The sequence below is a fragment of the Microcaecilia unicolor genome, chromosome 9 (assembly GCF_901765095.1).
Source record: "Microcaecilia unicolor chromosome 9, aMicUni1.1, whole genome shotgun sequence".
In the NCBI taxonomy this organism is placed as follows: Eukaryota; Metazoa; Chordata; class Amphibia; order Gymnophiona; family Siphonopidae; genus Microcaecilia; species Microcaecilia unicolor.
The window spans coordinates 163,969,168-163,995,978 of record NC_044039.1 but is presented as its reverse complement, the minus strand read 5'-3'; the positions used below and the strand labels follow the sequence as shown (position 1 = coordinate 163,995,978).

Genomic DNA, 26,811 nt, shown 5'->3' with positions numbered 1-26,811 from the left:
TTGAATGTGCACCTGTTTTTAGCACAGGCTAAAAATGCCAGCGTGCTTTAGTAAAAGACCCCCTAAGTGACTAGCTCAGTCAAAAGGAGCTTCAGTAGGAATCAAATTCAGTTCCCCCGGTTCTCAGGCTGCTGCACTAACCATTAGGCTACCCCTCCACAAGATATTTTTGCCTCTTCCCTTGTTCCTCCCCCCCCCCCCCCCCCCCCCAAAAAAAAAAAAAAAAAGTTTCATTGCCTCTTCTGGCAAGAACTGATTCCTGCCTGCACCACTACTACTGTGACATGCTGTCCTGATGGGTTATCTGCTGTTCGATAATCGGGTTGCCATACAGCAATCATATTTAGCTTTCCACTATATTGTGTATAAACTATTTCTGGTATATTATCTAGTTGGTAGTGGTTCATAAGCATTAAAGATGTCTTCCTCCTAAAGCCCTCAATTTATAAGATAAGCAGTGCCTGTTAATGGTAATCATTATTTATTTATTTGTAACATTTATACCCCGCACTTTCCCACTCATTAGCAGGTTCAATGCAGCTTACATAGTAAATCATGTTAACAAAGTGATATAAAATGGATGCAGCTATAATACTGTAAGTAAAGAGGTAATCATTTATGTGTGGATAGGTAAGATGGGCACAAAGGAGGAAGGAAGAGTTAGCGGAATGATAGGAGAGGGAGTATAGGGACTAACATGTAGTTCAGTATGTAAAATGTTACTTGTAATGTATTTTCCTTTTTGGGATGTGGGTTTTTTTGGGGGGAGGGGATGGGGGGATGTTTCCTCTTGCCTCGTTGGGCTTCATCTCAGTCAGAACTGGCCTCTATGAGGCAGTTGCAGTATGAGATTTGATGTACAACTATCCAGGTTATTTGTAATTACCTGAGATTTTTTTTTTTTTATTATAACCATCCTTAACCTGGCATGCAGTGAGCTTCTTTGATCACAAAATAACAGACTGTGTTTCCATAACATAAAGGATGTGCAAACATGCCTTATTACACATAAAATCAATTTAAAGCATGTTAACCCATAAATTAATTGGTGTACAATCAATCCACATGTGTTAAAGTTCTAAAGAATATTTTCAGAAGTTATTATAACGAATGTATGAAATTAATAGAAAATATCCTGGAAATTGGGGGGGAGGGGGTTGAGCCAAGCAAAATGAAAATGGCTGACATTACTAATTTCTAAATATCTTATATGAAGACCCAGCAACTTAAAACAGGATGCTATATGTTAAGCATAGAGAAATTGGTAGGCAGCAATTTGTAAGATGATATGAGGGTAAAACGTCATTATATACCTGCTGAAGGAGAAATATTTTAAAAATATAACCTGGGGGCAGGCGGGCCTTGGGTATCTGGAGAAGTGTGGCAAGGAGCTACAGCAACTACAACAGTTATTGGTGGAGGGAGAGGGCTTTGAGAGTGTTATCGGCTGTGTCCGTCGGAGTACTTTCAGTATCTGCAGGCTCTTCATTGTATACAAGGCTTTCCGAGACATAATCGAGTGCAATTGGAGCCTTCGCCCCTGAATAAAATGTTAGTCTGTGATTGACAAGTGTCGATTGATAGGTGACTTTTACCAAGGCCTTATGGGGGACTGTTCACCCTTCCCTTTCCAGGTTACAGTGGACATATGGGTGCAAGACTTGGGAAAAGAATATGATTTGGATGATTTTCTTACAAGGAGGGTGGAAATGTAGTCAGTTGCAGGGAAGGCCCATTTAAGGTTACGCATAGGATGTATATGTATCCCACCAGAGTGGCAAAGATTTGGCGGAGTGTGTCTTGGCTGTGAAGAAAGTGTGATAGTGTAGAGGGCACTTATTTCCCCCATTGTTTTTGGGACTGTGTACTGATACAGCAGTTCAGGGCTGAGCTATGGATTCATTTGGAGGGCTGCTTGAAACAGGCAATGTCAAGTCTCTGGAGGTATGTCTGCTGGATCTTTGTAATGATTTGGCACTCCCATCAATTAAGCCAGAATTATTCATTCCTAAAGCTTGCCTGATAACCAAAAAATGTATTCTGATTCAGTAAATGCACAGAGAACCATCAGGGTTAACATTGTGGAGAAGTCAAATGCATGATTTTTTATGAATGCAGCATTTGTTCTTCAAACTGGTGAAAATTAATTAATACATTTTCAAAATCTGGGTTCCCTTTTTATTAGGTTCCCTAGCCGTGCAATTACATAGTGCACTCCTTAATCCCTTAAGTGGGGAGTGGCTGGCTGGCTGGCAGGCAGAACATGGAGAAATGATGCATGGGGGGGGGAGGGTGAGGGTGTACAGGTATAGGGGAGTTGTGAGAGGGTGGGGAGATGGAAGAGTGTGTGTGTGGGGGGAGGCATATGGGAGGAAAACAGTGGTGGTTTAGTAAAGTTCACTTATTTGCTGTTGGACATTTGGGCATTTTGTGATAGAAGAAATTTTGTTGCTCATTGTTTTAGTAATCACCAATAAATTTGAAATAAAAACGTAATCTGGGTTCAAACAGAGGACAATAAATAAGAAAAATGAAACGCATATCATACAAATACAATTTTTAAAATAAACGTCTGAAACAGTTGAGAGCTTGGTGCATGGCAGGAGAACTCCCTGTTCTGCTCCTAGCCTCTGAGGCGTCTCCTGGAACCATATGCACGTATAGCTGGAGTCAGTCCCAGGATGCAGAGGAAATGGGTAATAATTTAATGATTTGAAGGTTGCAATTATATATTTCCCACTATGTATAATGCTATGTTTGAGTTTAGTGTTATACTTTTTGCTGCCTATTAACTGTATGTTAATACTGTACCCTTTGGGCAGCATTGGAATCTTGATTGCTATAATTTAAGGACGTTCCTTAACAAAAAAAAAAAAAAAGGTTTAATAAGCTTACCTGAAAACAATATCCCTGATTGCCCAGTTATCCCCCCCCCTCCCTTTTCATCCCCACAACCCACCAGCCAGTTCCTTCTTAAACTCTAATGCCCCTCCTGCTGTTGTCAGAGCCAAGCTTTAGTTTTCTAAACCCCAGAAAAGTGCACTCCTGTCTCAGTTCCTAAGGTCATTGCAGTGCACAGGGTGGGCCTGTTTGGCTTCAGTTCTCATAAGACATGCCACAATGGTTGCAGTCATTGATTTTCATATCAAACATATAAATGGCAAGTGACCGACTCACCTGCAAATGCGCAGTAGAGACTTCCCTCTTCGTCCCGCCCTCGCGTCAAGACGTGATGATATCAGAGGGCGGAACAGAGAGGGAAACGGAGTCGGAGTCACTGTCGGACGCTGCCGCCTGGAAACGAACATCGCGCGCACCAACCTCCACCCCCCCTATCTCCGCCGCCGCTCCTGCTCTCTTTCGCATCGGGCCCCCTGCACTGACCTGACAGCGCCTCTCACCTCCGTGTGGAAGCGCTGCAGGCAGCAGCAGAGCGATCTGCTGCTGCCTGTAGCGCTTTCACATGGAGGTGAGAGGCGCTGTCAGGTCAGTGCAGGGGGCCCAGCATGGCGAGGAGGGTAGCTGGAAATCTCGCCCGTTTTTACGGGCTTAACGGCTAGTTTCCTATAGTTCAGAGCTGTGCATGTGTTGTGGAGGGTCATAAAACTTTTTTGTTGTTGTTTTGTTCCCCCTCCCCTTAAGGCCTTGGATTTTGACCTGGATGGAAAAATCAACCTGACAGAACTCACAATGGCTCTGGAAAATGAACTCCTAGTCACTAAAAATGGGATCTTGCAGGCAGCACTGGCAAGTTTCAAGAGTGAGATCAAGCATTTGCTGTAAGTTTGGATCCTGACACTTCTGTAAATATCAGCTTTCACTCCACAATTCTTCCCAAGATGTAGGGGCTAGCAATCAAGAGGATGAGCTTCCTTGGTAACAATAGTGTATGCTGCTATACAAAGGATCCCTAGTTTGTGCCCTGGGTTAAACCTTCCACATTCTAGATCAGCTGTAGCTAGGTGATGCTATGAAGGCAGCATTCAGAGCCCATAGCAGGTGGGGGGGGGGTGGATTAATGGTGGCTGGGTTTAGAACTGCATGGCTCCCAGCTTCACAGCTACTTCCATGGCCAGATTAGGAATAATTGCAGCCCAAGACTCATAGCACTGGTTCCAAATGAACTGGAAGGAAAAAAAGGAACTATGAGCCAAAAATATCCTCCATAAAAAGTACTTGAATTCATGGTTCAGATTGCACGTTGTCTGAATGGACTTCCTATGGCACATATTTTAAGGTCCTTCATTCTCAAGTTTTAAAACATTTTTTGCTCTAAGTAGGCAATCTAAAAACTGTTCTTGAAACTCACAAAACAATGGCCCTATCCCAAACTCTTACTTGGTCTGGATATTTTAGGTGGTTCATAGGGTCACACAGGGGCAGTTCTGTAACTTGGTGATACCAGACGTCCATTGAGCTGAAGGATGAACAAAAATTATAGCCCTTAGTATTTGCCCATCTGTGAAGAAACAGTACACTACTGAACAAAGCTGTTTTTCATAAGAGCAAGAACAAATTGGTGGTGGAAATCACTTAATTTTAGGATGTTTGTTTTATGTTCCAGTTGCTATATGTATAGTTTGGCATTGCCCTCCAACTACTTGAGCTATAAAGACTGGCTATTGGATAGTGATGCTTTTTAATTTTTGAACACTCCTCATATTTTCTAGTGAAAGGGCTGATCAAGCTGCCAGAGAGAAAGAGAAACTCCGGTCAGATCTGGAAAAAAATGAAAAGCTGAAGACGCTGATGGCTTCTGAAGTAGATGATCACCATGCTGCGATAGAACAGCGGAACGAATACAACCTCAGGTAGCTCTTGGCACCTTACCCGCTGTGCCACGCCTCTCTGCAGTCCTAGCTATAGATACTGCCTTCTCAGTCAGAACAATTCTGTGGTACGGTTACTAATCCCTGTCTTGTACAGATAAACTTTCTGTATGTATTTAGAAAGTGTATAACCTGCCAGCTCACTCATAACAGGTAACATGCACAGCAAATTGATCAACGTAAAATCAATCATCCCACAAATATATTAACATAAATAAAAATAAGCCCTCCCTGGTCCTTCTTCCTAAATGCACAGCACACTTAAGTCCTAATAGCCATCTGTTAACTGGTAAAAGTGCCACCGTAGGGGCCTTTTTGCTAAAATGTATTATTATTGTTATGACATTTGTATCCCACATTATCCCAAACAAACTCAGGTTCAATGTGACATACATTCAAGGAAAACAATTGAAAAATATAATAATCAGATAATTATAACATTTTAACATATATTAGGAATAATTGTGTGTTTGTCATGAAGCTAGGCTAGAGCATTGGTTATGTTGAAACAAATAAGAGAGAAGGCAACATTAGATTGTCTTTTGATAAAATGTGTACTTAATAGAAAATCCTAATTTACAGAATAATCTGAAGAATCTGGGCTTGATGTCTGCTAACATGGGATTTCACATCTTGCTAAGCCAAGATTTAATGCAGCATTTGGGGGATTTTTTAGAAAATATATTTTATTGCAGGTCATGCCCTGGTGTCATTAGTGGGTGGTACCTGCATAGAGTTAACGTGGGCGTAGTTACTGGCTCCTCTCTGTTATCAAGCAAGGGCCAGGTTGTATATATGGTGCCAAAAAAATCGGCACCAAAAAACACCTTGCTTAGCTCTATTCTATAAACCTAGCCTAAAGTTAGACGTAGTCGTAGGTATGCATAGCGGCCATCCCGCAACTAAAATTGAGGCGCAGCTATTTATGCCAACGAAAACCTGGTGTAAATGCCCCTCTTATGGCCACGCCCCCTTTGTGAGCCGCACATTAGAATTTGCGCGCACCACTTTACAGACTAGGCTTGGAAAGTTGCACACACAAATTCATTATTGGCACTGATTAGCTTATTAAACAATTAAGTTGCATGAGCAAATTAACTACGCGTGCTAATTTGCACGTGTAACTTTAGTTGCCATTTATAGAATCTGAGGGTAAGTGCGTGCTAATCATAACATGCTAGCTGTTTAACTCTTCCACACCCACTTCGGCCCATAACATGCCCCTCCCAAAAATATTTTTAAAATATCAATAATACACAGGTTAATGTGTGCAAACAGGCAAAATATTACAAAATGCTTTACCACATTTCTGCAGTAGTCTGTTGGCAAACGCTAATGGTCTTTAGTAAAAGGGATCCTTAATAAACTGTGAAGTTCTACACAGATTTTAGTTGCTTATGTAGGGTAATTTTGAAACCACACACAGGTAAAAGCACACTTTACTTTGGAAATTGCCCCAGGAAAACTGTTTGTACAGGGTGAATACATTTTTTTTTTTTGTTACATTTGTACCCCGCGCTTTCCCACTCATGGCAGGCTCAATGCGGCTTACGTATTGTATACAGGTACTTATTTGTACCTCGGGCAATGGAGGGTTAAGTGACTTGCCCAGAGTCACAAGGAGCTGCTGGGTTACATCAGGGAACATTCTATAAATTGCGCTCAAAAATGGATATATAAAAAAAAAGTCTGGATATTGTGATGCTCAAAGAATTTTTTTCTGACTGGAAGAAAAGACTTCAGCTGGGACAGGGCCTAATTTCTGTGAAAGCATCTGTCATTACCATCATGAGTCAAAAACCTTCCCCTTCCTTTATTCTATTTATCTCTTATTTCTTCACAAACTAATTAATTTCTATACACGTTATATGTTTTCTCCAAAATTTTCTTTGATTATAATAAAATATTTATAGAATCATGGTAACTTAGCTTTCAAAGTCTGTATTATGCCCGGCTTGTGGTTGATGCGTTTTCACTTTGCTGTCTCTTCGGGAGCCACTGGCAATATAACAATTGCTAAATGTATGCCTTTTTAAATAAAGAAATATATTGTTAATACCAGTGCAATCTTAAATCAAGTGTCGTGGCAGTAAAACTAAACATACATCAGGCTCGCAAGCCTGTATTAGAGGGCCATGATGAGGATTGGATGAACGTAATTTTCTTGAGGAATTTTCTTTAGCAACATTGTTCTGGAGCATTTTGCTGATGCTCATACTGGAACTACAAAATAAAATGAAGTAGCTATGGCAAGAAAGCACTAAAACTGATCTTTAAAAAAAGAACAAAAACCCCAAAAAACCGCTTTCCACTCTACAAGCACATTGTCCCATTGGTTCTAAGGAGTTAAGCTTAAATATCCATTTTTGTTCCTTTTGCAATAAAAATTTCACCCGTGCCCTCCTCGTCTCCTATGAAAACCTCTCAAATTTGTGTGATGTTGACATGCAGTGTAAAACTAAGGGTCCTTCCTGTTTGTTTTGTGTTATGCAAAATCTGTGTTCATTTATTCTTATCTTGAGCGGTCGTATTGTCTTTCCAATATATAGTTTTTGACATGGGCATTCAATAGCTCAAAAATGGGTGCCAGAAAAGATTAGCACCAAGTGTGATTTTTTTATATAGGGTGCATGCTCTTTATAGAATCTCACTTGGTGCCGTTTCACTCATCCTAACTTTGGGCGCCAGACCTCCCCCTTCTGAAACCTGGTTTAAATGCTGGCACCCAAGTTGGGCGTGCTGAGCCAGTATTCTTTAACAGGGCTTGCAATTTATTGAAATGTCCCTGAGATGCCCTTCTGTGGCCATGCCCCTTTTTGGATTGTGCACTATGGGATTTGGTCATTCAGCGATTATAGAATAGTGTACAGCCAGATGCACGTGCAAAACCTCTATTGTTGCCAACATATGTCAATAATTGATAGTTGGATCATTAAGCAATTAGGTTGCGCACAGATCTTGGCAGCATACCCAGATTTGGGTGTCATACATAGAATCTAGAGGATTATGTGCATAAGCTTGAATTGGCAAAAGTACACCCTTAAATGCAAAATCCAGCTTCGGAATTGATGGTGGGTGACTTCAGGGACAGCAGGATATAACCATAAGGTACATACATTACTCTCTCTGACATTGTGCTGCTTTAAAAACTGGATTCACCCATGTATAATACCCAACTTCATCCTCTCTCCAGTATCTGCATCATTTCTATTCTGATAACAGACTCCTGATGCAGGCGCTTGGTTGCCGAAACATGGCCTGTGTCGGGTCCAGTGGCGTAGCTAGGGGGGGCTGGGCCCCCGTAGATTTGGCCCTGGACCCCCCTGCCGTCGACCCTCTTGACCCCCCCCTCCCGCCGCCAACCCTCCCCCGCCGTGGGCTACCTTTGCTGGCGGGGGACCACAATCCCCACCAGCTGAAGAGGTCCTCTTCTTCCCGCAAAGGCTTTGTTCTGTTTCTGTGAGTCTGATGTCCTGCACATACAACGTGCAGGACGTCAGAAACAGAACGAAGCCTTCATGGGAAGAAGAGGACCTCGGCTGGCGGGGATTGGAGTCCCCCACCAGCAAAGGTAGACGATGGCGGGGGAGGGTTGGCGACAGGAGGGGGGTCGAGAGGGTCGTCGACAGGGGTCGTCAAAGTTGGGGCGGGGGGGCAGCAATGGCGGGGGGGGGGGCTAAAATGTGCCCCCCTCACCTCGGGCTCTGGACCCCCCTCCCGCCGAAGTCTGGCTACGTCCCTGGTCAGGTCCCCCCAGTAAAGAACCTGTTTTGTCCTGTTCCTGAAGATTCACTTGGACTGTGTTTACACAATCAAGAGTTCTCACTGCTAGTCACAGTTTGAGAGACTGGGTTGGGTGTGTATGCATTTGTGTGATTCAATAGCAAGGTCTTTTATGGCAGGTGTTGGATATAATATGGCAAGCATGGAGGTGTTAGATAAGAGGACACCACTTCTGTGTTCACTGTGCATTGGCTGCTTAAATGCCACGTCAAATAGGGAGTCTTAATAATTGATCATTTATTGTTGGGGGGCTGTACATATGAATTTCACTGCTGTCCTTGGACTAACAAGCTGCAGCCGGCTTCTAATTCTCATCCCTGTGTGTCTAGGAAACTGGATGAAGAGTACAGGGAACGCACCGCAGCGCTGAAGACTGAACTTGGGAGAGAAAGAGATCATATCTTACAGCAGGCTAGCAAACAGCACTTAGAGCTGGAACAGGAGATTGAAAAGATGAAGATAGAGGAGAATTATATTAGAGACCGTCTTGCACTTTCTTTAAAGGTAAAGCAAAATGTTAGGTCTTAATTGGCTACCACCTTCCTTAGGCAGAGTCCAGTCCAAAGCGGTTCACAAAGCATGTAACAGTGCATCAAAAATAGAATTTTAAAAGCACAGCTCAAAAATATATGTTTATATGTTTTATTCAGGCTTTATAAATCACTCTTTTTACATAGCGAATCAGAGCGATGAACAATTCAAAAAAATAAATAATTATACAGATTAATATAGCTCATAAGAGTAAAGGCAGGTATACGATAGCCAATCCCATCTTTTACTGTGGATTTATAGTATGCAGGCAAAAGCTGAGATTCTGAATCTCATTTCTACAAACTTGTACTATAGTAATGGTGCTGAATAAAGGCAGTCGACCATGAAGATTTGTATCTTTTGGCTGTTCACCACTTGAAACACATGTGTTAAGTTATTGGGCCTAAAAGATTTTCTATATTAAACATTGCTATATGTCCCATTAATAAATCTACCAGCGAAAACTCAGATTGATGATGAGAGGGTCTGCCTTCAAGCTGGTTGAATGTTATCACAGAAGATGTTTCATACTTAAAGAGTTTACTGACCATATCAAACTCAGTAGCATGCGTACTGGCATATAGTAAGGTATAGGGCCATATCATAGTATATACAGTAAAAGCGCTATTCATGCTTTAGGCGTGCAGAAACTGGCACTTAGGTATTTATATTGTATAAAACCCGTTTTACAAAGCTGGGATGCACAAGTCTAAAACTGAAAATGACAAAAAAACATAGCAAAGATGACTCAAGAATATGGTTTCAAGACAACGTTGAAAAGTCCAAATTTATTTTGTGGCTCAGAGTTCTCAAAGCATTGAGAATGCTACCTTTGATTTGCTGTATCGAGTTTCATGCACAAGACACACGATTTATCCACAGACAATATTTCAAGACTTCAAAAGACTCCTGAGGCAGACCAATTGGCCGAAACATGGCCATGTCGAGTTTTTAGAGCCACACAATAAATTTGGCCTTTTCAACATCATCTTGAAACCATATTCTTGTGTCAACTTCGCTGTGTGTTTTGTGCTTTTGAGTGTGCGAAGACTGGTGTTCTTCTGTGTTTACATCTAAAACTGAAAATGTGCATATGACAAGGGGGTGTGATCTGGGCATGTTTTGGGCGGCACTAGCGTGAACCAGAAAAAAAAAAGTGTATTCCCCATTTCAGAAGAAGGATGCATGTTATGTCCAGATAAACGTCTGGAATATCATTGCTATCCAAGTAATGCTATAGCTTGCGACCCTATATGGTTATTCAGTGCCAGCCGCAATCCAGATACTGGCCTTGCTGAATATTCAGATTTATTTCTTACTACTGCGGTCAGGGTTAGAAGAAGAAAAAAAAATTGTACAGCAGCTGAATATTGGCTGGTTGGCCTGTTCTTTGTGCAGGTCTTTCGGTGTATTTAACATGGAGATTTGCTTAATTTTAGTTGATGTTGTGTGGAGAGATTGTCCTGTGTTGCATGTACACTGCTGATGTACTAGATGGGCAGTTTATAGATTTGTTTTAAATAAATAGATGTCACTCTGAAAAGCTTTCTAGTTTTGCACAGTATTCATCAATAGTACCAGTAGTTCAAGATCTTTAAGCTTGGCATATTTTGCTCTAGGGGAGGTTAAAGTTAAGTATGTACTTCTAATTTTTTTAATTTTTTTTTTTAGCCTTGAGGAAATCAAAATAGTACAGTTCATGTTTGTACCTAGGATGGCTCTGTGTAGGATAGCAAATACATTTGTTTTTACCATTAGATCTAAGACTTGAAAACTCTTGTGTTCTATTTCATAAAAATCTTAAGACGTTTTTGTTTATTAAACAGATTGAACAAATATTCATTAATGGACTTTAATAGATTATTATTTTGGTGATTTGTATTACTGGATATACTCTTTGCTATGTATTATTATGTATACTTGATTTGTATTTTGGTATTCTAATCCTGTACAAAGCTTTGGACCAGTAAGAGATTTGGCGGTTAATAAATACCAGATTAGATTAGTATCTGATGATCATTTTCAGGAATTAGGGGTTTTTTGATGGATATTATTGAAGCAAACTCCTTTTTTTTTCTCTACCTTTTATAGGAAAACAGTCGTTTAGAAAGGGAGCTGTTGGAGAATTCAGAAAAGATGGCAGAATTTGAGACTCTAGCAAACACACTGCAAAGAAACCTTGAGCATGTGCTGAAGGAAAAGGTAAGCACACTGTCATCTTCACCAAATGGATTCTTGAAGATCAGAATGAGCCACAATGTATTAAGGAATTGGATTAAGTATTGCCAGATTATACAGACTGTAGGATCTGTCTTTTCTGATTAATTAGGAAGCACAATTAAAATAAGTCATGTTTATTGAATGTTGCTCAGAGCTTAATTTCAAGGCAAATTATTTAAAATATTTATAGCCCATTCTGTCCTATAAATCTAGGCAAGTTACAGTATTAAAACATGCATAATAGAAATTGAAAATACAGGGCACAACAAACTTAACAATAAATACAATAAAACATCTGGGGCAGCAGTTAAATCTTAAATTAACAGCCTGGGGAGTTTCTGTTAAAAATCACAACCACTTCTATGGAGTTAAGGAATATGCCTGAGTAAACAAGTTTTAAGTTGTTTCGTGAACAGTGTGATTCAGTTAATGTAACGTGACTCAAGGGGTAGTGAGTTCCACAGGCAGGCACCTTCAATATAAAAAATAGAAGAGCAGAGCTGAGGGGGAGGAGTTGGTGGACCAGGGCAGGAGCAAGAGGTAGATCAGAGAGAACAGTGATTGTTCTCTGTTCTGCTCCAGATTCAGCCCCTCAACTCCTCTTCTCTGCAGGTTGCGTGAGGGAGGGGCTGAAGCAGAGCACCCCTGCTGCTCTGGAGTCTGAAAAGACATAGAACTGCATTCCAGGCCTTCCCCCAAAATTAAGCTTGATGTTGCTATATACTTATAAGAAGCATAAAATGTGTTCTCTTACTGGGTGTACACAGGGGCATTCTTACCCATCTGTAGCCCTCTCCACTAAGATTCCTAGTTTTGCACCCTGCATCAGAACCTCCCCATTCTGGGTCAGCTGTGCTAGGGATGCTTTCAAGGCAGCATTCAGATGCTCCCAGGAGAATTCATTCCCACCTTCACATAGTTCTGCATGTTTGCCAGTCAGATGATTTTCTCCCATCATCCTATTTGGTATCTACTTCTAGTCAGTGCACAGCCGACCCCAAACCTGTCAACAGTGGGAACCCAACACTTGAGATGGTCAAGCACCTGGTTTAGGAGTTGAAATGATGTGACAGTCAAGCACCTGGTTTAGGAGTTGAAATGATGTGACAGATATGGCCTATGCTGTCCATTAGGCATTCTGCCTAAAAACGGTAACATGGAAGACCTATTTAAGTTAAGTCAGACATGAGGTTGTTTTTTCAGACTTATCTGTTTCTGAGGATTGAATAGCTAGTGATTAGCTTCTTGGATGCAAAACCATCTTTTCTTTGCCTCAGGTCATTCTTATATTGGAAATGCTTAAATGTCATTAACAGAGATGGATAATCCAGAAGATGTGATAATGGAGCCAAGGAGCTGATGTGGCTCCAACATGAGTCTAGTTCAGTTACCAGAGAGAAATCAGTATATCATGTTTAACCTGGAGTAAAATGAAACCTCTCTCCACATAACTAGAGTGAATTATCCTCTGGCTCTTCTTGTCTTTTTCTTGATGATCTGTGTGTGTGTGTGGTTTTTTTTTTTTTTTTTAATTATTAAGGTATATTGTACTTGATAGTCTATATTTTCATATCATTTAACAGTCACTTCACATTCTTTATTTCCAAACTTGTCATTTCTTTTGTGTCTCTTTGTTTTCTGGGTACCTGTTTTGCTGTTCATGGATCTACCTTCACTGCCAATCCTTGTTTCTCCCCCTATTCAGAGCTTCCCAAACTTTACCCGATGTGAGTCCATTTTAGCACTTGAAATTCACATGAACCCAGACAAATGCCAGAAGAAATTAGGTGCCTATGTACCTTTTATGAAGTACATTCCCAGAATAATCCCACAAGTTTTTACAGATTTACACCTATTTCAAGGCAGGGGAAAGACAGTGGCAAAACCACCCCACTAATAGTCTGCCAAGAAACCGTTGCGCAGTTGGTGGCCCCGTAAGTTATTCATGACTTGGTACTTGTGTACAGGGATTGGCTTTAATTTTATGAGGCAAGTGTGAATTTCTGCTTCTAATCTCTACATGTACATTGTTTAAAAAGTACTCATGTACATGCAACTCCACTCCTTTCCATTCATACTAGGTCCCGGGAATGACCTACATACAAGTGTTAGGTGCCTACTTTTATACATATATACTCTTTCACAATTTTATAAAAACTATTTCTGCATGTAAGCCTTGATATATATGTGATAAAGGCTTAATAAAATGCCCCTTGACATAAATTCATTCTATTTTTTTTTTTAACTACGTGTGTGTTTTATCACAGAAGGAAATCTGTCTGAGGGTGCTTTTCTCTCATCCAGCCACTCATGTTTGTTTGTCTCGTCTTTCTTCAGTCACTTTCCTCTGTTTTCTGCTTTTCAATCTCCCCACTGCCACCAGCCTCAAGCCAGTCTCGTGGCTCTGAATCCTGAATTTCCCTATCCAGATGTTTCAGAAACAGCAAATGCATTCTTGACCAGTGCTAGCAGAGTTCAGTGAGGGTGCATCTGCTGTTACCTCTCCTTGGCACCCTTTGTCTTTTTGTTCTGCTAGTTTATTTCTATGCTGTTTCTCTGAACCAGCCCTTCCCTATGCTCTTACCCTACTACTGAATGGTGGTGGGTGGAGGGGTAGGAGCAAACTTATCCACTGCTTCAGATGTGCTCCAGGGGCACAGCTTTGTACTTCCTGCATTTGATCTATAATTTTTGTACAGGAGTCTAGCCTACAGATTCTTTGCAGGGGCCAGAGCTAAATGATCCGTGCAGCTCCAGCATATGGTATAAGCAGGGCACTGGCAAACTCGCCTCACCAAGGAGGTTAGATTGAGATCAGGAGTCGGCATGAGTCTATATAGCCCATTATGGGGGCTGAAGCCAGTAAAGCAAATGCCCATAATATGTAATATTTGGTAGCAATAATGAAACAGTGATGGAATATTCACATAGCAGGCAGCCAACAGATTTATTTTTCACTGAATATTATCTTTGTATGAACTTAGCGGCTAATAGATTTTGGTGGTGTATTGTTTGCCTTCATTATAAAATCACACTCATCTATTTACACACAGCCGGGAGACAGATTTTTTTTAATGCCTTTTACAACCACACAGACTCGAAGAACAAATATATATAACAGAAGTGGACAATGTTGGCATATTTAGACTGACTTTGGATAGAACTTCTGCATGGAGGAAGTGCTTCCCTCATTATTCAATACCTGTCTTTGTAGTAATAAAATAAAGTGCATTTTATAATATACCACTGCATTCCATAAAACAAAAGGAGCAAGTTCCCATATACGCACAGGAAAACAAAAAAGATGTGAAATGCTCCTAGGTTTTAACCTAATTAAGGATTTTTTTTTAAATCGTATTTTTATAAATAGAAATTCTGAATGTTGATCTCCTGATTCTCTTAACATGGTGTTTGTTTTGGTGGTCCTTTATTAGGTTAAAAACAAAATCTATGCTCGAATATAATACCTGCTACGGTGTTAGGAGTCCCTATAACCAGCCCCTCCAAATGACACACTGATCACGATTTAGAACAACTTAGTACTGTAACTGATGAAACCAATACTTCCTCTGTGTACATCTGTATGCTGCACAAGCCGGCATGTTTGAATATATAAGTGAGATCATATAAAAATGCTACCAACAATAAAGAACAACAAGTGGATGCAGCAGCTGATAGGTTTGTTTGCTTTGTTTTGGGTGTACATGGATGACGGCTGTGCGGGGGAGGCAAGGCTGAGCCAGCTTCGACTTTTTGCCGTCATGCCGTCTCCAGTTCTAAATCTAGCCTCCTTGCACCTCACAATCCACATTCCTGTCAGGAATGAACCATGTTGAAGCTGCCCCCTAATTGGTAGCCTTCAAAGCTGCTGATTGGCTACTACTTAATTCACAGGAAGGCAGGCAGCTGCTTCATTAGTTAGAATGATTTATCTCCCACTCCCAACATGATGCATACTCCCAAAAACTGGCCCTGCAGAAATGGCTTTTTGAAGTTAGCTTACCTTAAACTTTTATCAGGAACGCTTGATACATTTGTAGCACCTTTGTGAATCACAACTAAAGTTTGGGAACTGCTTCTGTATTCCCTTTTATTTCCGCAGCCTCTTTTCTCTCCTCCTCTTCCCTTTTTGCCAGCCTGTTTCATCATTTCACATTCCAGCTCAGCTTCTCTCCCCTTTTATTCTACCAAATTCTTCTAGTTCTTTGATTAGCTGTTTCCTGACACTTAGTTCACTGTGCCAAAATTGACTTGCTGATACCAGCAGGTGTGCACCGTTTGCTCACTGCTAGAACAGCACAGAGCAGTCAGTACTGTGTGACTCTGTCTTAATAAAGAACTGAGAAACAAGTAAGTTGTTGGAAAAAAACAGCAAGTTGTTTGTTATAAAAACCCAGATAGTGTTAATGTGGAGAAAATAAAGCACTTGTATAACTAGATCTTCGCCCTGCTAGCAGGTTCATAATGCATTGTTCTAACTGGGGGTTAAATTTATTTTCTGCTGTCTGTAGTTTGGTGATCTGGACCCAAGCAGTGCAGAGTTTTTCCTGCAGGAGGAGAGATTAGCAGTGCTGAAAAAGGAGCATGAAAGACAGTGCAGGGTAAGTATGTTGAGAGAGCTTCTGCTAGCAGCTCCTTCCCTTCTACAACAGCATTACAATTCCACACCCATACCACAAGTTTAGAACTGCAGAAAGAGTTGAATACAGCACTCTGCCTGGCCTCCTTCCTATCAAGGGTGTAGACTGGGGAGGGCAACGCATTCCTCCTCCTCTCCCTCTCCCCCCCAAATAGTGTGTCTGTTAAACATACCTTTGCTGGCGGGGATGCTGAAGCCCCATCAGCCAAAGAAATGCAGTGCTTGAGCTGTTAACCTACTTCCTTGTTCTGCTTCTGTAATGTGGAAGTCGACTCCCTGAGCATGCTCAGTTCTTGTGCGAACTGAGCATGCGCAAGAAGTCCCGGTGTCGGCGGCAAGAGGCATGCTGCAGATTTCTGCATTACAGACACTGCTCAAGACACTGCATTTCTTTGGCTGGCAGGGCTTCACATGGCTTGGCAGAAGCCAAAGCTATAACTGTGTTCCAATAGTCCACTGCAATATCCAAGTTATAGTATCTGAGGAATCATCTGCAGCAGATGCTAGTCTACTACTACTACAAATCATTTCTATAGCGCTACCAGTCGTACGCAGCACTTCATAATTGAACATGAAGAAAAGACAGTCCCTGCTCAAAAGAGCTTACAATCTAAATCGGGACAGACAGACAGGACAAATAAGGGATAAGGGTAGGACAGACAGATAGGACACATAGGGAAAAGGGACTATTGAAGAGAGGAAGACAAGATAAGGTTACGAGCAGGTGACAAGTTAGGAATTAAAAGCAGCATCAAACAGGTAGGCCTTTAGCCCAGAACAGGTAGGCCTTTAGCCTTAAGTCATGGGAATATTTTAGCTACAAATTTATCCTTATTAAATTTTAAGAAACTGTTTGCCTGCTGGTTTCCCTGTACATCCAAAACTACTAAGGGCGAGGTCATGCTGGGAAAATGAGATCAATAAATGATGATTGAACCATAGAACAGGTGTTAAGTCAAGGAAGACTCTTTTTTCCCCCCCATCTTTGTTAATATAGCAAAAAAGGGACCCAAGTTATGAGATCCCATCTAGTAAACTTTTAATGTGTGCATTTGCTTAACTACTAGGGGAGTAATTTTATAAAGTCATTGTAGCACACATGTGACCTAAACATATATATGAACATGGATGTGCACTTTTACTGTAGACTCTGCCAGGGACATGGTCTGGGCGGAGCACAGATGGTGGTCACAAGTATGTGCATTGATGTGGAGGAGTAGCCTAGTGGTTAGTGCAGCAGGCTGTGATTATTATTATTATTAGCATTTGTATAGCGCTACCAGACGCACGCAGCGCTGAACACCTGATACAAAGAGACAGTCCCTGCTCAAAAGAGCTTACAATCTAAGTAATACTGTGATCCTAGTGAATTGAGTTTGATTCCCACTGCAGCTCCTTATGACTCTGGGCAAGTCACTTTAACCTCCATTGCCCCAGGTACAAAACAAGTACCTGTACATAGTATGTAAACCACTTTGCATGTACCACAGAAAGGTGGTATATCAAGTCCTGTTTCCTTTCCCTTTATTAAAGAGCAAAGGAGTGGTATAAGACAGTGGTTCTCAACACGTCCAGCCAGTCAGGTTTTTAGGATATCCAAAATGAATATGCATGAGACAGATTTAAATACAATGGAGGCAGTGCTTGCATCTCTCTGTCATGCATATTCATTGTGGGTATCCTGAAAACTCAACTGGCTGGGTGTGCTTGGGTAGGAGCGCCATCAATCCATAATGGGAGGGCCATTATCAAGCCATAGAGAAGTGTAACTAGTGGGGAGGGAGAGAAAAAAGGGGGAATATTTTAAAAGGAACTTAAAATTGTTTGTTAGCACTGTTGGACTGTAATGTAATCTGAATGTGGCTGGAGCTGCTGTACTGTTGAATGTTCTATGATCTGTTGCTTTTGGTTTTTTTTTTCAGAATAAAGAAACATTTAAAAAGTGCCTAAGTGGTTGCCTGCTTGGCCTCTTATTCTAAGAACATAAGAAAAGTAATACTTGGTCAGACCAATGGTCCATCTAGCCTACTATCCTCCTTCCATCAGTAGCAAATCCAGATCACAAGTACCTGGCAGAATCCCAAATAGTAGCAAGATGCCATGCTACCAATCCCAGGGCAACAGTGGCTTCCCCTATTTCTATCTCAATAGCATACTTTAGACTTTTCCTCCAGGAACTTGTCCAAACATTTTTTTTAAACTAGGCACTCTGTTATAAAATTACCCTTCATGTCTTCATTGTTCAACAGTTCCAGCTGATCAAAGCAATGGTGCAAAGTTTGTATTCATTATAATTAATCCAGAAATAGTGGATTTTCCCCAAGTCCATTTAATAACAGTCTATGGACTTTTCCTTTAGGAAGTCGTCCAAACCTTTTTAAAACTCCGCTAAGCTAACTGCCTTTACCACATTCTCTGGCAATGAATTCCAGAGTTTAATTACACGTTGAGTGAAGAAAGATTTTCTCTTCATTTTAAATTTACTACATTGTAGCTTCATCGCATGCCCCCTAGTCCTAGTACTTCTAAGGGGGAAAGGGAAAAGGAAATGGGATTTGATATACCGCCTTTCTGTGCTTATAATCAAAGCTCTTACGCATGTATAGACCCACCAAATTTTATAATAATTTTCTATGTGTAAAATATGCTTTACAGGCAGAAACCACTTTATAAAATTGTCCCCATAAAGGGTAATTCTCAAAAGGTCACCTAAAGTTAGGTGCTGGGATGAGCTGTACGTAACTGCCTAGTGTAAATCCACCTAACTTAATGCGCAAGCCCTTACGCTAGCTCAGTGACTGGCGTAAATGCTTATGCGGTGTGTAACTGCTAGTATTCTATATCCCTAGTGCAAAAGTACGAGGCACACCCCTGATCCACCCAGGCTCCCTTGCTGTTGCACACTATGGATTATTCGCACACATTTTGTAGAATATCGACTAATGGCAGTTATGCACATAATTGCTAATTAGTGCCATCTAACAGCAATAATAGCCAATTATTGCGTAAATTAAAAGCTCATTATTAAGTTATGCACATAATTACTACTATACAATAACTTGTATGTGCAGCTTTAAGAATCAGGGGGTCAGAGTCCTACTTTGTTAAATATCCAGGGCCTGATATTCAGCTGGCGGTGATAAACCCAGAAATTTAATGCCAAGCTATACTGGGTTTGCGGAGCCAGTAAATATACATAGCTGCTTAATGTATATTAAGCAGATGATCGAAAGCTCTGCGCTGTTCCAAACAGTGCTCTAAAAATAGCGCTGGAACAGTGCAAAGCTTTACCGCCCCAATGATCAGAGATAATAGCATTCAAATTTATGCACGCTATTATCTCTGATCATAGGGCAAAGTGTGGGAGGATTGTGCCTGAGCATGCATTCAGGCACAATTCGCCACTTGTTTGACAGGTCTGGGCTGTCAAAGGCCCAGACCTGTCAAACACGGGCTGAAGGTCCGTGGGACCAGCAGACCCCAAACAGCATGGCCCCGGTGGCCTAGTTCCCCCACCGAAACCCCACCCCAAGCTAATGACTTGGGGGCTGGAGGTCCAGTGGACCTCCAGTCCCCCAACACAGATTTGGGGGGGGGGGGGAGGAGACTAGAGATCTAGTGGGTCTCCAGACACCCTAAGCCCCCCAGCACCCCCTCCCCCCCCCCCAAAAAAAGCCCTGGTGGCCCAGTGGACCGCAAATCAAACCCCCTCAACCTAGTGGTCTAGCGGTGCTCTTCCCCACCTCCCTATCTTTGTTAGAGTAGGGAGGTACATTCCCTCCTCTTCAGCAGCGCCGCCTTGAAAATGGCAGCACCCAGCCCTGCCCAGTGTATCCTGGGATGCGCTGGACGGGGCTTCACACCATATAAGGTCGTGGGGCGGTAGCCTCTAGCACTTGTGTTTGTTTCTGATCATTGGCCCATAAGTGTGATATTCTGATTTAGTGAATTGTTTTGGAGCTGTAAATGTGTGCTGTAGCTAGTCACTGTTTTGAAGGACACTTTTCCATGCCTGCTCAGGGACAGGTAGGGCATGAATGTGGTAGATATTTTGCTGTGATTCTGCTAGGATGTGTTAAGTCTTCTCTATTATATTTATGCTTGTTTACACACACAGGAGCTGCAGGATCGCATAGATGAACTCCAGTGCGAGCTGGAAGAATGTCATGTTCAAGGTAGCAGGGCTTTTAGGGGTTCTCTGAAAAGCTCACTGTCTGAGGAGTTTGATGGTAGAAGTGGTGGCCTCGAGTCTGACCAAGGTAAGGGATCTAAATTACTTTTATTCTTACCAAAAACTGTTAGTGCTGTGTAGGAATAGGCAGCAATATCCAGATGAACATTAATGGTGATGATTATAAACCTCCACTGATCAGACTGGAAAACTGGAATTGGATTTTAGTGTTGTGTTTGTGGCGATTTTACTTTAACCCAAATAGAAGTGGATATTCTGGAGAGAGTAGTTTCCTGGTGGGGTTGTTGTGCATGGAAAAAAAAATGTGGTTTGTGTGTTAGTCATTTCCAGGTTTTTTCCCCAAAACTTCCAACATTTTCTGGGTTGTTTTAAACTTATGTTCTAACATGGTTTAATTAATAGGCTAGCATGCATTTTTTAAAGTTTCTATTTAGGTGGAGTTGGGGGGAGTTTAGGGGGGGAGGATGGGAAGGGATAGAGGGGTGGGATAGGTAAACATGTTATAGTGCATCTTTGTTAATAGCGTTGATTCAGGTGTTAATCCTTTAAAGAACTATGCATACTTGTGCACTGTTTATTAACCTGTCTGCAATAAAAATGATTGAAACATAAAGTTTCTATTTATTGCACTTTTTAAACCATAATGAAATGAGAAACCACTCAAACAACAAATAGAGTAATGATGCCAAATGTAATAAAAAAAAAATACCATTCAAATCAAAGTAGCATCCACCTTCTGTGAAATCCCCAACAAGGAGGGAGAAATCCATAGGGAAGTATAGGGAAAATTAAACAATACCCAAAAAGAAAATAACTAGACATATCAATTCTAATCCCAAATTAGCAATTCTAGGGCTTCTTTTACAAAGCCACACTAGCAATTCACGCGCGGCAAATGAGACGAAGCCCATAGGAATTGAATGGGCTTCCTCTCATTTGCTGCACCGGGAATCGGTAGCGCAGCTTTATAAAAGAAGCCCCTAAAGCGGAAGCTGTTCTTTTCTACCCATCAATCGCAAATTTAGGGCTTCTTTTACAAAGCCATGCTAATGATTCCTGCCATGTGGGAATCACTAATGCGACTTTGTAAAAGAAGCCCTTAACTAGACACTGCTGGAAATTTATGGAAAAACTCTACCTCGCATCTCAAAACATGTTGATGCAGAAGGAGTTTGCTCTTCTGCATCTCTGCAAAAATCAGGAAAAAAAAACCCCAAATCTGTTGACCCAATAACATCAAATCCTTCTTAATGGAACAATGATCACAATATTAAGTTATTTTCAAATCAAAAGAGACAAGGAGAGTCATTTGGTTTTATCTCTTTGGTGCCTCCAGCTTCTCCGTTACACCCAGTCTATCTGCGGAGACTTCAGGGTCCCTCTTCAGATCTAAGCTCTCTCCCTTCCCTGTTTCTTCTGTATGAGACGTAAAACACTTTAACCAGAAGGATTGCCTCAGATGGCATCTTCAAATTCTCCATCAGATACTTTTTAAGGAGCTCTCAAAGGGCCAATATTGGGCACTCAGCGGAAGTTAAGCACCCAAAAGTTAATGCCTCAGTCTGTTTTCAAAATATCACAACAAACAGGAAATCCCACTGTTTCAAATTTGAGCAATCTGTTGTTTTTCAGGACCATCAGAATGTGGGCACTTTCAAACATTCAAGCTTTATTTCCCACCATATGTGTGTATTTCCTCACCATTTATCCTCATTGGTCCAAAAAATCAAGTCAGGAAACTGCAGTTTTGTGCGGCTCCTAAGCAGTCTGAGACAGGACCGGTTGCAGCACCAGCTCCTGTGGCCGGAGTCTCTGCAAGGCCAACCGCGTTGGGTGAACAGGTTCAGGCGGCGGCCTCGTTTTCAGTGGTAACCATTGGTGTAAATGGAGGTGAATAGTTTTAGGCACTGGGATATCAACTAAACGTATTCTATGTACAATGCCTAAATCTAGGCGCCACTTATAGAATATGGTTAGGCGGAAATGTTTTCTGCATGGATTTTTTAAGCTCCATATATAGAATCTGACACTTAGTTCTTAACTTTAGACACAAGAATTTACACCAAGTAAACCCTGGTGAATATCCTCGTGCCTAAATTAGGCATGTATCCCCCTTCTTCTAAAACAGCGCATAAATTCTAGAATGCCCCTGATCCACCTATGACCCTCCCATGGCCGTGCCCCCCCCCCCCCTCTTTTTGGAGCCACATGATTAAAAATGCACGTGTAAATTTCAGTTAAGGCCAATTAGTGTCACTAATTGATTGGCTCATTAAATTGCCTGTGCAAATTGGGTGCATGTCTAAATTTGTGCTTGCAATTTTAAGCGCCATTTAAAGAATTTGGGGGTAAATACAGATGAAGTCTACGCACTGTAGTTAGTTTCAAAAATGGCAAATCACAGAAAGACAAGTGGGAAAAACATGCAGAGCATGTGTCACGGAATTCTTTCCATAGTACAACAGAGAGAGGGAGGGAGCAAAGTACAAACAAAGGTCCAAACAGCAAAAAAAAAACAGCACCGTGTTGGGTCTTTTTCGAAGACTGTTCTATAAAGGTGTACGATTAAAGAACTGTGTCCCCATTTTTAAGGCCCCTGGTGCTGTGTTTTTTGCTGATGGAATTCTTTCCAGCCACTCTGCACATATCAGTGTGTGTGTCTGACTTGGAGAAGCAAGGATAGGGAGATTGGGTACTGTTCTGTTCAAAAACATTCCATTGGTTAATAAAATGAAACCAAGTTTGATAATACATCAAACCACTAGATGTCATTGACAACTAATTTTTATTTTTTATTAATTTATTTTTTTACAGTTTAACCACAGGGTGCCACTGCCTGATGGCAGCAGGTGTTGCCGTGTTTCTTTATCAATAATTGGCAGTAGCTAATTACATGGTTCTGGCACTGAGTGTCACTATACACTGGAACTGTTAAGAAAGCTAAATAGTTCAGTCACTAGATTTCACAATAGAATTTACAACAAAGTGTAAGGAGGTTGGAGGGTCTAAGCAGGTTAGGAGGAGGTATGGGGCCAGACTACATTCCCCACAAGACCCTGAGAGAAGGAATTGGGGGGGGGGGGGGTAGGTTCCAAAACCCGTTAGGGACACCACGTGGAAGGGAGGGAGGTAAGGACTGGAAAGAGCAGCTGCTATGGCAGACAAGGGCCAGAAGGGGGAGCTGGGATGACAAAGCTCAATTCCCTTGGGTCAGAAATCAGTACAAGATTCCTCCCACCTGGGAGGAAGGGGAAGGCTCAAACCAACAAACTGGCAGAGAAGCAGAGTTAATGGAGTGTTTGGAGGAAGGAGAGTCAGGAGGGCTCTGCTCACCAGGTTTGGAGGAACCGATTGACATGGACTGTAATTGTACTCTGGGGCAGGGATTGAAGGCGGTGGGTGGTCACAGGAGTCAAGTAGCTGTGTTGTGGGAGGTGTACTGCCATCCTGTAACCCTCAAGAGGAAACACTTTTAAAACTGAAACCCAGGAGGTTGGAACTGGGAGAACTTGGATGTAAAGGGAGAGTTTTTCTTTTTGCTATGTTTTGGAACTGAATGGGACATTAACCCTTTGAACTGAGTTATGTGGAGGAGGGGGAATAAACTGGTTGGACTAAAAGCTGTGTTGTCTGGAAGTACTTTGTTTTGGACTGCTGAAGGGAGCCTACCACCACCCCAGAGGGATTGCTACCGGGGGGGGGGGACAGTTATTACAAAAGGCCAGCCCAGCAGAGAGAGAGAGAAGTGTGGTAACTGTTTAACTATTTGGGGAAGGAGGTAGGGAAGAGGAAAGCATGCAGGGCATGCCTTATGTAATTAATTCTAATGGTGGGGGGGGGGGGGGGGATGTGTATTGGCACTAAATGTAACTTGAAGAGATGGGTTAAACGGAGCAATTTTCTAATGCTGTATTTGTGTACCACTCTTTCTATACTGCTGAAACTGGAATGACTACTTCATAGCAATGCACTGGGACATTTTGAAGAGACTTTTCTTTAGAACTCTTGGTTCAGTCTGGCCTATTTTTGAATTTGATGCATCTTCACCAGTTTTTCCCACAGGACGAATCTGGTTCCATTCCATTAAATTTTCAGAGACATTTTGCCCCCTCATGGACAGACATTCTCAACCCCTTATATATAATTTCTTTTACAATGTTCCTTTGGGTTAGAAAGAATAAAGGAACATGGAATCTGATCAGTAACGTATAATACATTGGATCAGTAGCTATAATCAAAATTTCCATTGATCTGCTATGAGTTCTGTTCATTCAGATGTTTGTATAAGCAAGTGACTACAAACAGTTTGCTATTAATGCTTCAGTTTGAGTAAAAGACAAAAAAGCAGGTTATCAGATCATGATTTATTTTTTTTTTCTTGTCCACTAGGGCTTGGCTCAGAGGACTGTCCTCCTTCAAACATGAGCATAGAGGCAGAAATGGCTATTGAACAAATGAAAGAACAGCATCTTAGAGAGCTAGAGGAACTGAAACTGCTGCTTCTTGATAAAGTAAGCTGTTTTGTTTCGAGTTCATAGGATATGTGTCTTCCCCCTCCCCCACCCTCTCCTATCACCACTCCAAGAGTGCTGAAAATGTGTTGCATATCTTATCCTTCCCAAGCTCAAAGTCTTCTCAATTCATGTTGCTCAAATTTTGGGGGGGGGGGGGGGGGGGGGGGGGGAAAGTGGCCAATGTTCAGATCTTAACTTACGTTTATAGAAGAAAAAGATGTTTGTAGTGAAAAATCATAATATGGAAATGCTACTGCAACCATAACTGTTGTAATGCTACTGTCCTACCAGTTTCTTATTAATGACAGGGATTTTAGCTTGGCATTATTTGCCCAACTTTTCTTTATCGGTATTTAAACTGATAGGAGTGGAAGAATAGCATAGTGGTTAGAGCTCCAGGCTGACAACCAGCAAAGCCCAGTTCAAATCCCACTGCTGCCCCTTGTGATCTTGGGCATCACTTTAACTCTCCATTGCCTCAGGTACAAACTTACCCCCCTGTTTACTAAGCTGTGTGGCAATGCCAACACAGCCCATTCAAAGTGAACGGGCTGTGTCAGCATTCATGCAGGGCAGCCACTAGCACGGCTTGGTAAACAGGGGGGTTAGTTTGTAAGTCCTCTGGAGACAGGGACGTGCCTAGTGTACCTGAATGTAACTCAGATGAGCTAAATTCAAATAAATATTGTGAAATAAAGACATTTGACAATGTTTATTTTATATATGGACTAGTCTGAGTAGAATAAAATTACATCACTCATCCCTGAAATTTTGCCCTTCATTCCTGATATCCCAGTGATGGTGTCATTGCTTGCACTAAATCTTTTCTTGTTTGTTGTTTTCATTATAAAAGGTTGGCACACTGATTTGAGAATTTGTAATAACATAATAGAGCAAAGTAAATTATTTTCTAACATGGGTAGAGCTCTTATGATCTGATGGATTTAGATTGGTAATATTTAGGTTTATCCTTTGCCCTTCATGATATAACTCTAAAATTAAGATTCATTTTCATGTCCAGAAATACTTCAGACTTTTAGATTTCGCTGATATCTCACACTTTCTTTTGGTGAAGGTAGAGAAGCTAGAGGAGATACAGACTGTGTGTGAAAAGGAAAAAGAAGATATAAAGCACAAGTGCAAAGAGACAATTCAGAAAACCGAAGAGCAAATAAGTGACCTTAAAATCCAAACACTGGAGCTCCAAGAAGAGATGGAAAAGCTCAAGGACGATCATCAACAGATGGCTTGTAGGTATGATGATGAGAGGAGAGAGTTGCAAATGAAATTTGATGAAGAAAAAGCACATCTGCAAGATCAACTAAAGCAAAGAGAAGCTCTCGAGGTTCGACTAAAAGAGGAGAAGGAGAGATTCAACAGAGAGAAAGAAGAGCTGTCTCAGAATGGTGCTCAGAGGACAAAAGAGGTACAGGAAAGGATGAGTGAGCTAGAAAGGACATTGCAAAAAGAGACAAATGAGCTAGAATGTGGATTCCGTGAGCAGATTACAAACTTAACAGAAAGGCATGCGAAAGAGAATGATCAGCTAAGAAGAGAACTACAAGAAAAGCATCGGTTTGAACTGCAGGAAGAAAGGTAAGAGACAATTGCTTGAAATTAATTTTATAAACTTATATGTAGCTGAGTCCAGGTCTCTTAGGGCCTTTCAAAAAGATGTACAGTAAAAACATGAAACATACCATTCAAATATAGCATACAAAAATACATCCTGAATATACATACATGAAAATATAAACAACTCACCAGCTATCAAAATAAAGCTCATCCTTCAGTCAGTCCACAAACAATTCCATAAGTACACAAGCATCATACTGGGTCAGACCAAAGGTCCATCAAGCCCAATATCTTGTTTCCAACAGTGGTCAATCCAGGTAAAAAGTACCTGGTAAAAAGGGTAAATTATTAAACCTAACATAAGTCCCCAGTATTGAAAGGAGAGAGACTTAATTTAGAAATCAACCTCATCAAGATTTTTTTCTGTTATTACTACATAAGTTGTCCTTCCATTAAAATGCCCCATACTTATTGCCAGTTGCTGCCAAGCCCTACAGCAAAAAGTTGCAGAACTTTATTCACACTCAG

At 41.3% G+C, this 26,811-nt stretch overlaps 1 protein-coding gene across 7 annotated transcripts in view; it reads left to right on the top strand.

The window, feature by feature from the left end:
• Positions 1-26,811, top strand: part of NIN (ninein) — a 213,649-nt gene that overhangs the window by 130,478 nt on the left and 56,360 nt on the right. For all 7 annotated transcript variants that reach the window (XM_030213934.1, XM_030213931.1, XM_030213929.1 and 4 more), the window contains 8 exons: positions 3,643-3,779; positions 4,671-4,811; positions 8,942-9,116; positions 11,235-11,345; positions 15,875-15,964; positions 20,120-20,261; positions 24,584-24,705; positions 25,784-26,304. In XM_030213934.1, the coding sequence (XP_030069794.1) occupies positions 3,643-3,779; positions 4,671-4,811; positions 8,942-9,116; positions 11,235-11,345; positions 15,875-15,964; positions 20,120-20,261; positions 24,584-24,705; positions 25,784-26,304 (1,439 nt within the window). The remainder of the gene's footprint in view (positions 1-3,642; positions 3,780-4,670; positions 4,812-8,941; positions 9,117-11,234; positions 11,346-15,874; positions 15,965-20,119; positions 20,262-24,583; positions 24,706-25,783; positions 26,305-26,811) is intronic.